This window comes from Bremia lactucae, linkage group LG15 (genome assembly GCF_004359215.1).
Source record: "Bremia lactucae strain SF5 linkage group LG15, whole genome shotgun sequence".
Lineage (NCBI taxonomy): Eukaryota > Oomycota > Peronosporomycetes > Peronosporales > Peronosporaceae > Bremia > Bremia lactucae.
The window spans coordinates 2,092,254-2,108,516 of NC_090624.1; the positions used below are offsets into that span (position 1 = coordinate 2,092,254).

At 44.0% G+C, this 16,263-nt stretch overlaps 5 protein-coding genes across 5 annotated transcripts; 2 read left to right on the plus strand and 3 right to left on the minus strand.

Moving 5' to 3' along the window:
* Positions 1 to 3,342: 3,342 nt before the first annotated feature.
* Positions 3,343 to 3,614, minus strand: CCR75_005817 (uncharacterized protein; the record flags this gene model as incomplete). Its single annotated transcript, XM_067963892.1, has 2 exons — positions 3,343 to 3,350; positions 3,398 to 3,614. 2 exons carry the CDS (start codon positions 3,612 to 3,614, stop codon positions 3,343 to 3,345), a joined length of 225 nt encoding a protein of 74 aa, XP_067819158.1.
* Positions 3,615 to 6,197: 2,583 nt separating this feature from the next.
* CCR75_005818 (uncharacterized protein) lies at positions 6,198 to 6,425 on the minus strand (the record flags this gene model as incomplete). The annotated part of the gene is made up of 1 exon (XM_067963893.1): positions 6,198 to 6,425. One exon carries the CDS (start codon positions 6,423 to 6,425, stop codon positions 6,198 to 6,200), a length of 228 nt encoding a protein of 75 aa, XP_067819163.1.
* Positions 6,426 to 11,287: 4,862 nt separating this feature from the next.
* CCR75_005819 (uncharacterized protein) lies at positions 11,288 to 12,328 on the plus strand (the record flags this gene model as incomplete). Its single annotated transcript, XM_067963894.1, has 1 exon — positions 11,288 to 12,328. The coding sequence occupies one exon, from the start codon at positions 11,288 to 11,290 to the stop codon at positions 12,326 to 12,328; it is 1,041 nt and encodes a 346-aa protein (XP_067819162.1).
* A 795-nt stretch (positions 12,329 to 13,123) lies between these two features.
* On the plus strand, positions 13,124 to 14,498 carry CCR75_005820 (uncharacterized protein; the record flags this gene model as incomplete). Its single annotated transcript, XM_067963895.1, has 2 exons — positions 13,124 to 13,420; positions 13,482 to 14,498. The coding sequence occupies 2 exons, from the start codon at positions 13,124 to 13,126 to the stop codon at positions 14,496 to 14,498; spliced, it is 1,314 nt and encodes a 437-aa protein (XP_067819288.1).
* Positions 14,499 to 14,700: 202 nt separating this feature from the next.
* Positions 14,701 to 15,807, minus strand: CCR75_005821 (uncharacterized protein; the record flags this gene model as incomplete). Its single annotated transcript, XM_067963896.1, has 1 exon — positions 14,701 to 15,807. One exon carries the CDS (start codon positions 15,805 to 15,807, stop codon positions 14,701 to 14,703), a length of 1,107 nt encoding a protein of 368 aa, XP_067819289.1.
* Between the last annotated feature and the right edge of the window lie 456 nt (positions 15,808 to 16,263).

Consider the following 16,263-nt stretch of genomic DNA (forward strand, 5'->3'; position numbering starts at 1 on the left):
CTCCATGTCCTCCTCGTCATCGTCTGGTTGCTTGGTTCGTCTATAATCATTTTCATCATCATCACCCGATAAGTCCAGAAATAGAGGTTGCGGTTCGGCTATCTGAATGTACGCGGATAGTAGGCGTTCATCTAGATCAATTNAGTGGATTGAGACATGAATGTTCGCCTAGCTGGCGACATCCAAGGAATATACCGGTTGCCCAAAAGGGACAACACGATAATCTTAGGTCAAGTAGAGTCGACTGTAGAAGACCCAACTGTGATAGCGCAATCACAGTCGGAAGACGTTGCGGGAATAAACCTTCACGTACTTAAGGAGCTTAAATAATTAAAGCTAAAAAGTGACTAGACTTCAGCATCTCGAGGGATGAATCCCTCGGCAGCCTGTGGTAAAGAAGTCTCAGAAAGAATTCGAAACATTGCATGTCTTGGTTAATGACGGATCAAGAGTAGGCGCTTATACCCTTGATATGTATACGCCTCCGAAATTAACTTCGGAGATGACTCAATTACCAACTCTAGAATTCAAGCGGTTCTTATTAGATCTGCATAGTAGTAGGACCAAGCAGATCTGCGTACTCGTCACAGAAGACGAATACGCAACTGACATTCGGTCAGCGGTATTTTTGCAGAGAACGAACGGCTTCTCAGCAGCTCATCGATGGACGAAAGTTTTCTCGATGTGAAGACTCGGATTAGAGATATGCTACTCAATCCTGAAAGTGACTTAAGACATATTCTTTATTTAAGGATTTGATTGAATTCAGTGATATATTCCCTGAAATAGTTCCACGCGAGTTGCCTAAGGATAAAGGCACTCGACATAAGATCGAGCTCAAATCGGGCTCGAAGTACTGAGTCATGAAGCAGTGGCCTCTGCCTCGTGAGCAAGTACTTGCGATCGATAAATTCTATGCCAAACGCTTAGCAGCGGGCCATGTAAAGGAGTCATCCTCCCCACATAGCTCTCCGATCTTCTGTGTGCGAAAGGCCCCAGGAGGGTGGTGGATAGTGCACGCATTCAACAAACTGAATACTGCAACGGTACCAGCTCAAACGCCGATACCTAGAAAATACGTACTCATAGATGGTATGTCGAAGAGAGTACCATTTTTTCGTCTGTGGATCTGATGGATGGAATTTATCAGATCCTTATGCGTGGACGGGACATCCCGTACACAGCAGTGAGCACTCCCAGTGGGGTGCTCTGGGGATGGCTAGTAATGCCACAGGGGCTTAGTAACGCTCCTGCAACAGTGATCGGATGCGTAACAAACCTGTTAAGACCGGTGCGAGCATTCGCACCGAGTTTTTTTGACGATGTATTCGTCCATAGCCGAGCCATGGATGGAAGGACGGACGTGAAAGGTCGTAAAACTCACGTTCGTCAGGTTCATACGCTTATGCGAAAGCAAAAATTGTATAAGTTGTACGCAAATCTCAAGAAGTGAATATTCGCTGCAAGCGAAAAACCACTTCTTGGGTGCATCTCGGTAAATACATCGTACACCCCGATCCCAAAAAGAACAAGGCAATCACCGACTGGTCAGTTCAAGTCGATGTCAAGGAACTTAGAAAGTTCCTTGGGCTAGCGGCGTACTTGCACAAGTACTCCCACAACTATGCCGATATGACAGTTCATCTCTCTCGTCTCTTGAAAAAAAGGCGTGAAATAGCTATGGAACGCTGATCTTCAGCGCTCCTTCGAAGGTATCAAGCGAAGCTTGATGCAATCGCCTATCTTGGCAATTGCAGATCAAGACAGACCATTCCATATGGTCTGTGACGCCAGCGATTTTGAAATCGGCTGTGCGTCAATGCAATACGATACAGACGGCGCGGAGCGTATCGTCTGTTACCAATCGCGTCAGCTGCAATCAGCTGAACGCAATTACCCAGTGTATAACAAGGAACTTATTGCCATGAAACATGCACTGGCTAATTTAACGTCTATCTCCTCGGAGATAGACCGTATATCGTATATGCGGACCATGCGTCATTACGCACGGCCGTAAATAGTCCACACATCTCGCAAAGAATGGCGACGTGGCTATCCTTCTTCGCGGAATAACATTTTCTGTCGAATATAAACCAGGACGACTTAATGTCGTCGCTGATCCGATATCACGCCAACCCGATTTCGAGCCGGCTGCGCATTCCAACAGTGGAAAAAATCCCACTGTTGCAACACTCACTTCAAGTGTTCCGTCAGCAACCTTGTTTGATGACATAAAGAAAGCCTACATAGAAGATAAAGACCTCCTGTGCTTAATGGATTACCTGATGAATCCATCCGATAAATCTTTCTAAGATTTACCGGCTTCATATCGATCGTTATCCAATCGATAAACAACACGCAACGGCTTATTGGATTACATAGCCGTTGTCGGCGACATCCGTTTCGGAGGAGTTCAACAGGCTGCAGGGGCACGTGCTTCTAGTTCGTTACATAATCTGTTGCTTTCAATATTAATTGGGGATTATTTCTGTACCCTAAATCTATGTTTATATATCTTTCTGTAATAGATTGCAGAGGCTTGGCTAAGATTTGTTTGCTTGATGGAATATATAGAAGCGAATTTAACTTATCAAACGTACTTCTGTTAGTCATCATAATTCCTTTACCTTGTACGAATCTTCTGAAAACCACTTCTAGAGATAAAAAACTTTCGTACAGTTTCAATATCCAGCACACAGCCATGGAAATTGCTTCTACAACAGATGGTGGCTCACTATCCTTTACACTTCCTCAATTGCTGATCCCTGGGCCTTCAATGATTTCACTGAGCTTGACAAGCTTGTTGAATTGTAGCGTAGGTAGTGACTTCGTCATGAAGTCTGCAAACTGTTGAGTAGTAGGCACATACTTCATCTTAAGCACACCGTCTTGAACTGATCCCGCACAAAATGATAGCGCAAGTCAATATGCTTTGCACGCGACTTGTAATTAGCATGTTATGCCATTGATATCGCGGCTTGATTATCAACGTTTATGATGGTTGCAGGCAGCTCGGTTCGCACCGAGCTCTTCAGGTAGATGTCGAAGCCACATTGTTTCTTGTGCTGCTAAAGACAGAGCCATATTCTCGGCTTCGACAGAGGAGAGAACGACAGTCCTCTGTCGCTTTGACTTGTAGATAACAGGAGGACCGCAGAGAATCACGAGCATTCCCGACATCGATCGACGTGTAGACAAATCGCTGCCCCAACTCGCATCGCAAATGTAGTGGGCACAAATTCCTTAATGTCTCCACGCTTGTAACATATGCCGAGTTGAATTGCACCCTTGAGATAACGCAGCACAGGTACTGCGATTTTCATGTGTGCTTGGGTTGGCGAGTCAAGGTACTGCGACAATTCACAAATTGACACACAGATGTCGGGACGCGACGCACCAGCAATAGAGAGTAAGAAACCAATTAATTCACGAATCTTCTTGCTGTCTGCCTTTTCACCGCCATCAGATTCACTCAGATTCTGACCAAAAACATACGGGTTGCGGCTAAGATCCGCTGAGTTCTGACCAAACCGTTCAAAACGTCTGTCGATAAACTGCGACTGACAAATGTGAAGCATTCCACGCTCGCGATTGTAATTGACTTCAATGCCCATCACAAAGCAACCATCACCGAAATCTTGAATCTTGAAGTGCTTTGAGAGTGCAAACTTGATTCCGGTAGCTTGGGAATTGCTCTCACAACCAACCAGTAGGTCATCCGCGTTGAGCACATTGTACACCACATTCTTTAAAACCATGCAAATTGTTTCATGCCAAACAGCAGCCGCTTGCTTCAGCCCATACAAACTACGGCGTAGCTTGCATACTGTGTTTTCTTGCATACAGGTTCCTTCTGGTGGGCGCATGTAAACTTGCTCATCCAACTTGCCATTTAGAAAAGCAGTCTCCACGTCAAGTTGACGAATCGCGTAGCCGTACTGGCAGCATATAGCTAAGAACGTACGCACCGAATTGAGACTTGCTACCGGCGAATATGTCTCCCAATAATTCACACCATAAACTTGACGAAAACCTTGGGCTACTGGACGCGCTTTGTACTGGACAACATTCCCATCAGCATCGCGTTTGACATCAAACTACCACTTGCAACCAATTACTCGAGCACCATGTGGACAACGTACAGCATCCTAAGGATGGTTTGAAGAATGCGAGCTGATTTCTCAGTCAATGGGTTCTTTCCGTTTGGCTGCGTCAGGAGATTCAAGAACTTTTTGGTACATTCGGGGGATCTCCATAACTGACAATGCAATATCCTATCCATCCAATAGACGAAGCCGCTTCGGTCTGGCTCAGAGGTATCAAGATCATAAAAAGGATCAGAATCTAGTTCATTAGTACGCGGTCTCCACTGAGTAACACGATCTTATGGCATCGGGGGCAAAGCAGGAAAATCACTTGAGTGTCGCAGTACTAATTGCGATTTCACATACTGCGGCGCATGTTGACCACCATATACTAGCCGATCTTCCCCCCTACCAGTATAGCCGCTACGTTGACCAGGACGTGCCAAATTTTGTAGTGTCTAGATGCATCAGCAGCATGTACCGGGAATGAACAGAGTACGACATCCGTAGCTGTCTGCTGTTGATAAAAATCTTGTTGAGGTGACGATGGCGCGATAACTTTATATATTACTTGGTTAGAGGCGCCACCCGGAGTATAATTCACGCCGTCTATCTCCATGTCCTCCTCGTCATCGTCTGGTTGCTTGGTTCGTCTATAATCATTTTCATCATCATCACCCGATAAGTCCAGAAATAGAGGTTGCGGTTCGGCTATCTGAATGTACGCGGATAGTAGGCGTTCATCTAGATCAATTTTCGAGACACAACTAATGCTTGTGTGTCACTCTGCCAAATACGATATGGTTTCGATTCTCCAGCAGACGCCAAGAAATTTCATCGGTGGGCTTTGGCATTGAACTTCTTCCGCTTTGAAGAGTCAACATAGACATAACCACGCGATCCAAATACACGCATATGCCCAAGTGATGGCTTGTTATTCCATATCAATTTATAAGGTGTAGTATCGTGACACGCTGGGTTTGGCAAACGGTTTTGAGTGTATGTAGCCGTCATAATCGCTTCGCCCTACCTATCTTTTGGCAAATGCTGGTAGTAGAGTATCGAACGCGCAATCTCAGCAAGCGAACGTTTAGTCCTTTCTCCAAGACCACTCTGCTGGGGCCAGTATGGAACACTCGTTTGGTATTTAATTCCGTGTTTCACACAGAATTTGTTAAACTGCTTGCTGCAGTATTCACCACCGTTGTCGCTTCGAATGCAGCGGATCCGAGTACCCAACTGCGACTCCATAGATGCCTTGTATTCCTTAAACTTCTCTAGTTCCTCGCTCTTTCGCTTGACCAGGTAGACATTGATCATAACGTGACCAGTCATCGATACACACAACGATGTATCGAGCCTCACCCTTAGAGATTCAATTTTGACGAAGTTATCTTATTGGAACTCCGCACCCCTCATTACACTATGGGGAATTTCGGCTACAGGGCCTCCTCCCACCCAACTATCACACTCCTTTGGTGCGGGTTGGCAGGGCGGCCATCCTTTGGATGGTTGCTCGTCTGCTTTTTAGCCTATCTCCGGCGATGTGTCATCGTACCGCCCTCCGCGGGTATCGATCCACGTACCTCCCGGTCCCAGTTCCAGTGCTTAACCACTCGGCCACTGGGGTCGGTAAAGCCTCACCCTTAGAGATTCAATTTTGACGAAGTTCTCTTATTGGAACCCCGCACCCCTCATTACACTATGGGGAATTTCGGCTACAGGGCCTCCTCCCACCCAACTATCACACACCTTCGGTGCGGGTTGGCAGGGCGGCCATCCATTGGATGGTTGCTCGTCTGCTTTTTAGCCTATCTCCGGCGATGTGTCATCGTACCGCCCTCCGCGGGTATCGATCCACTTACCTCCCGGTCCCAGTTCCAGTGCTTAACCACTCGGCCACTGAGGTCGGTTAAAGCCTCACCCTTAGAGGCTACATCAATTGGTCCCATCAAGTCGCTGTGTACCACCTCAAGGGGTGAGGTTGTCTTTACCACAATCCTGTATATTTCCAAACACAGATCTTACCACATGCACATCCCTCGCATGAACCTTCTGACACTGCTGACGATGGAATTGGCGGCACACCGTCTGCTATCTTGTTCAGTGCTGCTATACGGTTAAGCGCAACATTGCCAAGCCTGGCATGCCATAACAATGTATCATCGATGGAAATCGTGGCCAAATTCGCTTCATGGTTGTTGGACTTGGTAGAGCAAAGCTCAGAACATAAAGCTTTCTCGAACGTTTTCCACGGGTGACCTCTTGACTTTCAAATGAAATTGAGCACATCTCATCTTCAAAATGAAGTTCTGCTCCACGCGCTGCAAGCGCCGACATAGATAGTAAGTAGCTTGTGGTCTAAGTCCGGAATGAAGAGCACATTGTTGACAATCGCTGCCCTGCCGCTCTCGAGTACTAAATTAACTGATCCAGTACCACGCACAGGCAAGCGATCACCACTTGCCCCAAATACTTCGAGACCATCTTGTACCGACTGAAGGGCGCAGAAGTCATCCCGGTCATGTGAAAGCTGGCCCCACAATCAAGCAACCACATATTCTTCATATATCTATCACTTGCAACCGAAAACACAAATGATTTTGATGCGTTTCTTTTCTTTGGACACTGGTCACGCTTGTGACCAATTTCATCACCCTTGGTTTTCTTGACGCTTTTGACGACGCTTCTCTTGGTCATTATAGCTGATGCGATACCCACGCGAAACATCCCGGCGTCTTCGTAGCTGTCCTCTCGATGTAACAGCTTTAAACGCAGACTCTTGCTTTTCTCTTTTGAGCATTCTGTCGCACTCGCGACGTAACATCTCCTTCGCCTCATACAAATCCACATGCTCTCGCGCTTCAATAATCCGGATAATCGCAGCATACTCCGGCGACAAGCTGCCGAGTTAAATAACCAACTTCACATCCTCCGAGACCTCGTCATCTACCGAGGCAAGACGAGTGCACAAATTATCAAACTTGAGAAAGTGTTTCATGATGATGTAATCGCCAGGAGTCATCACAAAGTCATGTATCTGTTTGCGAAGCTGTACACGATGGTGCAGACTGCGCTTGACGTGAAAATCGCGCAGAATATTCCACGCATGCGCGGTATTCGACGCATTCCGAATCATTGACTGGAACCTCGGACTAAGCATCCTTGCAATGATAGCCAACGCCTTCAAATCGGCGGTCTTACACTCTGCAGTCGCCTGCTCCATCATGCCTTCTGACTTCACTGCGATATAGTCAAGCAGCTCCTTCCTCGCGAGCGTCATACGAGCACCAAACTCCTACAAGTAGTAATTCTCGTCCGTGAGAATATCATTGTTGTACAGCACCGCTCTTGGGCTTATAACCTGTAATAGATTGCGGAGGCTTGGCTAAGACTTGTTTGCTCGATGGAATAAATGGAAGTGAATTTACGAAATCAAACTATGTCAAACGTCATCAGAATTCCCTTACCTTGCACGAATCTTCTAGAAACCACTTCTAGAAGAAAGAGAGATTCGTACAGTCTCAATATCCAGCCATGACAATTGCTTCTACAACAGATGGTGGCTCACCATCCGTTACACTTTCAACTTGGTACCCGGATCACTTTTGACTCAATCCTTGTCGTTTTGGTTTAGACACCGATGTCGCTAAACAACGAGTGTAACGGGGTGTATCGTTACATGAAATTAACACTTAAAGGCTGTTAATTAATATTATCTAAAAGGTAGATAATATTTGGAGATATTAATTTACACATTAATATTCTAAAAGCTTATTGGAGATATTAATTTACACATTAATATTCTAAAAGCTTATCCATTGGTAGATATGGACCATTATATCTACTTTCTCCGCGGTCGAGTCAGCGCTGGACGCGCGCAAAGAGAAAGACCGATAAGACTTGATTACATGTTTTGTATTAATTTATAATTAAGTTAGTATTAAGTAGATATACAAGAAGAACTTAATTATATTAATACAGTTTAAATTAACCCTCTTTAAAGCAAGTGTTTTAAAGATAGTCTTCCTTTGCACGTACTAGTGTACGTGAAGTGACGTGAGGCACCACTCGCACTGCTTCAGTTGCGAGTGGTGCCCTACGTTATTTCACGTACACTAGTACGTGCAGAGGAAGACTTCTCTTTAAGACAACTACCTTAAAGAGGGTTAAATGGAAACTGAACTAATATAATTAAGTATCTCTTCTATCTATCTTGTAAATGCTAACTTAACTATATTATAATGCTAAAGATGCAATTGAATTCTTATCTTATCTTATCTGTATCTCTCTTTTGTTTTATCTCTACAGCTGATTAGTCTGCGAAATAAATAGATATAATGGTCTATACCTATTTATGGATAAGAATTCTGAACATTACTACATAAAGTAATATCCTTCAAATATTATCTACCTTTTAGATAATATATTAATTAACAACCTTTAAGTGTTAATTTCATGTAACGATACACCCCGTTACACCCGTAACAACGAGGCGCGAATGACAGTTGCAGGTGAACTTGAATGTTGGAACTTTAATTATATATTTTATCTGAATAAAGTTCCAACATTCACGTTCTTGTCAACGCGATGAAAAACTAGTAGTGGCGCGACGATCTGCGAGTTACACCGGTACTAAGCTTCGATTTGGGTATGCAGACTTACTAATTCCAACCTTAAAAAAATCAAAATTACAATGGCAGAATGTTCTCGAGCTACGACATCCGGAGAACGAGGTCTTATCTCCCATCAACTCTAAGCACTATTTGCTAGACGCGTGTGTTTGAAAAGTCTCTCATCTTTAAGGTACATCTTGACTTCAGCTTGAAATCACCAATTAGGGTGATGAATTCGAGGGTAACGTCTTGTCGTAATTGCCTCCTAAATCACGATATAAACTTAATCTTCTAACAAAGAGTGTTCTGCGCTTAATAAACTAGAGCATTTTATACCCTGACTCGTAAGGGTTCATTTGGGCGACGGCGCGTCCAAAGGGCAAAACCGCGTCTCTTGTTGCTCACCTATGCAACCGCAACGATTCTTTTAATTGCTTATAAAAAAATCCTAGCCAGATGATCGTATTAAATGCTTTCCTGAATTTGATTGAAATTATTTTTTTGTCTGGTATTACGGTTTCGACTTTCACTCGGCACGGAATTTTGACTTCGACCAGCACCATTCGTGCTAAGTCAGACCGCCGACCTCCACGAGCTCGACATTTAACTAATTTTGAGCTAGGTGACCGGATCCGCTTCTTAGCACATTAAAGCTCTTCGAGCAGCTCCCAACGGGCAACCTCGTTGAAAGGAGGAGGATACACTTGGAATTGGCAGTCTTAGCCGTGGTTTTCCATAGAATTGTAACCTAGGCCATAAATCATGTCCACTAGAAGCATGCGTAAATTTGTACGCAAACTTACGTGGGAGTGCTAACAAAAAGACATAAGTGAGTCTTGTACGCTTCATTCGATTGCATAACGGTCACTGTCATAATCCTATGAGAACGGTCCGAATATTGAACTTCATTCGAAGGCGGTGTATCTCCGCATTGAGAAGAAGCTGAAAGGCAACGTTCAAAACCTTCTTAATTTACGTGAGCGGCTGACATTGCCGCGGCACACGTGATTATTTCTGCCTCGCGAAAATAGGTGAAGAATTTGTCTCAAATTTATATGTATTACCCTTATGTTGTACTGGTTCGGCGAATCAATTTGAATTTAAAAGGGGACCGGGACGAGCTCGCTCTCGTGTTCGCATTCATTTGAACGTATTGCTCTAGGACGCTCTGCGTAAATAATTGACGGATTCCTTCTACCTCCAATTTGGTGTAGTTCTTATGCAGGGTTTCATACCTCGCTTGAAAGGGATTACTGCTTATTTTTTTTAGTCCAGCTCCACGGTTATTGACCTTTGAACAGAGGTTTACCGCGTTGTTTAGGTAATTTATCGTATAGTAGCTATTATGTCCGTCCGAAAAGAAAAGTTATATTCGCACCCTTTTACTTAAATTCTCACCCTTTCAGCAAATTCTTATAATCTCACCCCCCTCAAGCTTCTCCGGCTGAAAACCTATATTTGGGATTATATGTAGCTGAAGGAGCGCAATGGACAATTTGTGCACAACTATTTTGATGGCTGACCAAATATTTATACCCATTGTAGTTTAAAAGTTGATTTGGGAATGTAATCGCTGCACAAATAATCTTTTTGTGTCTGCTAACGTCGGGCAGATGCTTGCTCTTCTATCCAAATGCTCCTAATAGCCCCCATCTACGCTGAAATGCTCTCCCTTTTCGATTGACAGCTTACAATTATCTCAGTCATACCAGCAACTAGTGGTGCTCGCATCATCTTTATGAAGTAAGATGGTCCGTTTTTAAATTAAAGTCGTTTTATCGTATTAATACAGATAAATGATTACTTAATTCCGCTCAGTAACTCAATAAAACAAAACATTTGGCGTTGCATTTGCAAAAAAATTTAAATGAGTAAAAACAGTGCCGTGACTGTAGCTATATAAGGCATTTCCGTTTCTAGCTGCATGGATCCAAAGCGGCGATAGTAGTAGTGCCATGGAGATGTTTCCTTTTTTTGCGACGGTTCGCTCAGCCGGCGGCCCTGCGACATATATGGTCGCTGTCGCGCTACATCCTACCTTCGTATTGGTGAATGATATCACATATACTTTATGCAAAGACTAAATCCCTTGTTGCGGTCGGCCAGTAGTACTGGGTCCTTTGTCTGCAGCAACGGGCGTAACTGCGGCATACAAAATTGGCTAGTGGCTCACTCGCTCATACTTAGGCTCCGACCATTTGGCAAACGAGACGATCGATTTTTATTGATTAGAAGAATAATGCTATTGCTAGGTCGGAGCACAGCACTAAAAGTTTTGTGCTGCGTTGCGAGTCGGAAATCTTCATCCCTATAATAAAAGTTGTGGTTTTACGAATTTTCAGACGTCCTTCTTCGTAGAAGTAACTCGCGTTTAGGGCATCTCAACACAAATCACTCGGGTGATTATTTTGAACTGTTTTGTCGGACGACGAGTAATCGTCAGCAGTAAAATATAGGAGGTTTCTATACGTTTCCGTAAGTAATTGCTCAACGTTCGGTTCAGTGTAGTGGTTAACGCCACGCCAACTCAACTTTCCGCGCTCGCACGCTTCTCAGGTTCACATCGAAATTATCGTTTTAAAAGTCATGGCTATCAGAGAACGCAATAATAATGAGACGAGGCAAGTCAAACTTGTGCACGTTGCTACTATCAATGCTTGCAGCGCTTCCGCACAACGACGAATGCGAAAAATGAATGAAGATTTTCGGCCGTCTAGCTTCAGATTCATGGTGCAAGCGCATTTGTTCTGCATTGGTACGTCAGTCGTGTACCGATTGACTCTCTCCTTAATCGCCACGAGTCCCTCCTACGTGGAAACAAATGACTCGACGAGATTGGCAACCCATGGTGGACATACGATGCCATCGTCGTGGGTCGTTGCAATGGGCCAAACCAAACTTTGTAATTTTTTTGTGCAAATGAACAAAATTTTGCACCATTCATCCACGATCCAACGCCTCAGTGCACCAGCGAAGATGCGGTGTCAAGACTCGAGTGTCGAATGGAAGCCCTTTGAAGTTTTTCTACGGGCCTTATCTGAATTATTTCAACGATGTGAAGGTCTACAATATGCGGTGTTTACAACCAAAGTTGACGCTAATACTGTAATGGAAGGAAAAATGCGCGTTGAATGCTTTTTATCGGACTGCTGGAGAGCACTCGAGGTTATTCTTCCAGCCCTTGCGGTGGAGCCCTACCTTCCAGCAACGTGGGGACGTGACATGATCTGTATCTATCTGTTGATGCATGACTTTTTTTCGCTACCCCAGGGCGTGCTCGACACTAACCGCACGTATGCGAACGCTGTACTTAGTCTCGAAGATATCGTAGAGCGACTACCTATCCACTCGACGCATACGTGTAGTATTTGTTTGGAGTCTTTAATGTCATGTGAGACACAACAAATGGAACTTCTCGAAAGTGACCAGGAGCACAGCAGCGGAAGCGACCATGGCTTATATGCAAATAGCAAAAATAGCAAAGGTGAAGCTATTCAGGAACATAACGCTTTTCCTGTCAAGTTGCCCTGTGCTCACGTATTCCATGAAAATTGCATCATGTCGTGGCTGCGCCATAACCCGAGCTGCCCCGAGTGCCGCGCCCTCGTCGGCTCGGCGCTGTGCTAGTAAGCTTTTATTTAATAATATGATTAACGACGACACGACAATATTCGCAAGCGCACTATGTATTATTAACCAAGTATCTTTACAATAAATAATTGACATTCCATAAATTGCTTGCTACAATATAGGTATTTCATAAAAGACTTTGTCAAATGCATTATTACTGCTAACAGCAATCGAATTTCTAAGTAAGCAAGAAAAGGATTCCAGCGCTATGTACGCTTGCAATTTATCACGGGAGCGCAAATTAAAGTAGCAGCATGCAGGTGGCATTGTTCTTGAATTCGCGCTAAAGACAGGTGTTGCATCAAGATTAATATCTTGCGTTTGAAAAACAAAGGCGAAGTATTCAATTACGAGCTGCTGTGTCAAGAGTTTTTTGTTTGTCTCTTCAAATTTCAAGCTCTAGCTCATTATCTGTACATTATCAGTGATCGCAAGGCAACATACAATCTTTTGAAATCCTGTTAAAAACTTAATTGAGGAGAAGGTTTTGGTGAAATCACTTCTCTTCAAATAACCCCAAAGACATCAATTAGATTACAAATTTACTGCGAATTGAGTGCAGTTTGCTTGCCACCGTCTCCCTGATGTCATACATAGGGCAATATAAATATAAACATTTGAAAAGTCTCCAATATAATTATGTGTGCATCTGACTGATGTGAAATTGTAATGCGCACTTCTTCTGTGCACAATGTGCTGTGACCCATTCGTTAAATTTATGCAAAATACGTTATTCCTTTCCTAAAGTGGGACTCAAAAAAATGAAACTTTTTTTTGTCAAAGTCGGTTCTTATGAATCACGCAACCGTTGACAGCCTTAACACTGAGAACGAAGCCGCTCGCTTTGACGAGATTCTAAAGAGCTACTTTCAAGCATCTGCAAGCACACACAAGCGTCTTCGAATTCACAGGCAGCAGCATGCATCATCAAATTCGATAGAAGAGGATCAAGAGAAGCTCTTACAGCAACTTAAGCGACTGTTACGTGACGCCAAAGCCGCTGATCAATCTCGATACATCCAACGAATCTTGAAAGCAATACTTTTCCAATTCAAGCAGGCCAAGAAATCGCCTTTTGCTCCAAAGAGGGTTCGTTCAAAAGACTAGAAGCTTATTATATTTTTTTGGTGTCATTAGATGTGTCTTGTAGGCTGTGGAACTATGTCGAGAAATTTTTAAACGGTCGTCACTTTTTCGAGCACTAATCGCCGCCAAGGCGGCCTTTTTTTTTGATCAATTATTGCTTTCAGCAGGTGAAAATTCGAGTGCGAATGTATCAAAAGCTTTACGAGCTCGTTGTCGCGAGTCGAAGCAATTAATGACAGTTTTAACATTGATTGAGACGTGGCAAGAGGATTTTGGCCACAAGTATCCTTCGCTCGTGGCGGGCTATAGTGTGCTGGTGGAACGAGGATATATCTTTCCACACGAGCGTGAAAAGAAGCAAAACGAAAGCGAACATAAAGAAGCAACTGATACGCATCACAAGCGATTGAATCAGGCCAAGAAACAACAGCGCGATCGTGAAATGAAACGAATTGTACCAGAAATGGAGCACGTATTGATTGAAATGCATCAGGTGTTTGAGATATTAGTCCCGACATTGGATTCGTTGTATTTGGAAAATTCCGATGAAGTCAAGAGCGTGGAAGCACACGAGACTGAAGAAGAGGAGGAGATTGAGTGGGAAAGCGTGAATTCAGAAAATGAGGAGGCTCCAGTCGACAATTACACGCACGATTGTGACAGCGAAGTTGGTGTCGAAGCAATGGATATGAACGAGATTGTGCAAGCTTACGGACTTGGTAGTTCGTCGTACCGACTGACGATTGAAATTTCGAAAAATATATGTGAAGAATCGTCAGAAAACGACGCACTGTTTAAAAGCCTTGCGGACGGTGCCCTTTGCATTCGAAAACGCTTTTTGCCAATACTAAAAGACTGGGAGCAACATTCTACGCTCGAAAAGCACTCATCCCAGTCTCAGCGTGACGTTTTGAAACGAATTAAGCACCTCCAAGATCAGATGACACGTGCATTACTTCAATGGGAAGACCTCAGTCAAGGATCGAGACACTTTCAGCAAGAAAAAGCTGCGGTATCTGCTATTGTCTCAATGCCTCTTGACTCGTACAAGCTGCCAATGAAGCGGAAACAATATCAATAACACTTGAAGCTTTAAGACATTCCATTTGCAAACATACTTTTCACGCAAACAATGTCAAAAAAATGGTTTTTAAAATAAAAATACCACACGACTGCTTAAATCGAAGAAATCTTCTATTTACAATAATCAAAGTACAGAATTTTGTACATATTTGTCACAAGGCTTCTTAAAACCTTTCATCTCGATGCAAAGCTTGCTGCTATCATCGCAACTTGCTCGGCGTTGAATCGTGAGGCGAGAGATTTCTTTTCACACGCCTAGAAGACAATTTGCGTGAGGAAACCGAGGTCAAAGCCGTGTTATGAAATAGCATTTTCGCCGAGGTAGGCACTGCTGTAGTCGTGACACTTTGTCGTCGTAAAGGAGCCGGCGTAAGTTCACTTGAGTTCATGATTCCACGTAAATTGGCTACTAAATCCGGTGACACCCATGGCGACTTGAATCGACAAAGTTCTCGTGCGCAACAACTTTTTGTGACTGGCGAACAAGAAGCCGCAAATACTTTTTGCGCAATGGTATTGCGTTTTACGTGAGCAAATCCGGACTCAACCTTTCGTGGCTGCTTCAGTAATGATGCCACCAAAAGTCGGCTTTCACATTGAGACTCTTCCTCTGCTCGCTCGCGTCTTAATTGTGCCAAACGACAGTTCATGGTCTCCGGCACACGCCCTGAAGTCTGTGAACGCTGATAACGACGATTATTGTTTGGTGCAAGCCGCTTGATCCTTCGAAACGTACCTGCGCACATTTCTGTCGGAATCAAGGCCGAGAAAGAAGCTGCTTTTAACGCCACGGGGTCGATCGATCTCTGGTCCCCACGAGACGCTTCAATAGCCATGCAACTTGCGTGCAAGCTTGCGGCTAGTTCGGGTTGACAAGTTTGCTGCCTCCCTTGTTTCATTGCCTGCTTTGTATCAAGAGCATTTTCTGTTGCTGGTAATAATGGCGACAAATACTCACTAGCATCTTGATGGCCGAGCGATTGAGAAGAAATCGATAGTTGCAATGATAGTGGCATCACGTCACTTTGTGAAATACTCGAGCGTCCGCTGTCTGTTTTTTCCGTCACGTGAAATGCCACGTCACTTTCAAAATGACCCGATAAGGTGCTTGATGGAGACACAGAGGCATTGTGATCACTTGTATCAAGCATCGAATTGAATTCCACACTCGAGAGGTCGAAGGTTTCTCGAATTTTGATAAATTGTTCATAACTCTCGTCATTTCTCTTTACTTCTTCTGGATGGCTCTTGCGTAGTATACTATGACAATCTTCGTCTTCTTCAGCCTCGGAGATCACGACGTTCATTGGGTCCTGAATTTGACAAACCTGCTCCACAAGCTCCTTCAATGCACCGCTTCTCGTGACTTTTGAAAAGACTGAGGTGGACCGTGTTGAATGTTCTACAACATTTGCCCTTTGCTCTCGTTGCACGAATTCTACAGTTCTTCGCTTCAATTGATCACTACTATCGGACTCGGAGCTATATTCACAATCTCGCCTACGACTACAACGCTGTCGCGAGCGCAAAGGTGGCAAATGTACGGGCGTCCTTTGCTCTGATGATCGACAACACGTGTCTTCAATGGCTTGCCTTGCAATACCTCGGTGTTTTAAATCGCGTCGACTGTTTCCATAGATTTCTGTGCCGATATTTGTCGTACAAGTCAAGGTATCAAGATTTCGTTCATCATCGCTCTCTGTGAATCGAGATAAGTGGCTAACCCCACAAACACTACTGGCCTGAGCTATACAAATCGAACA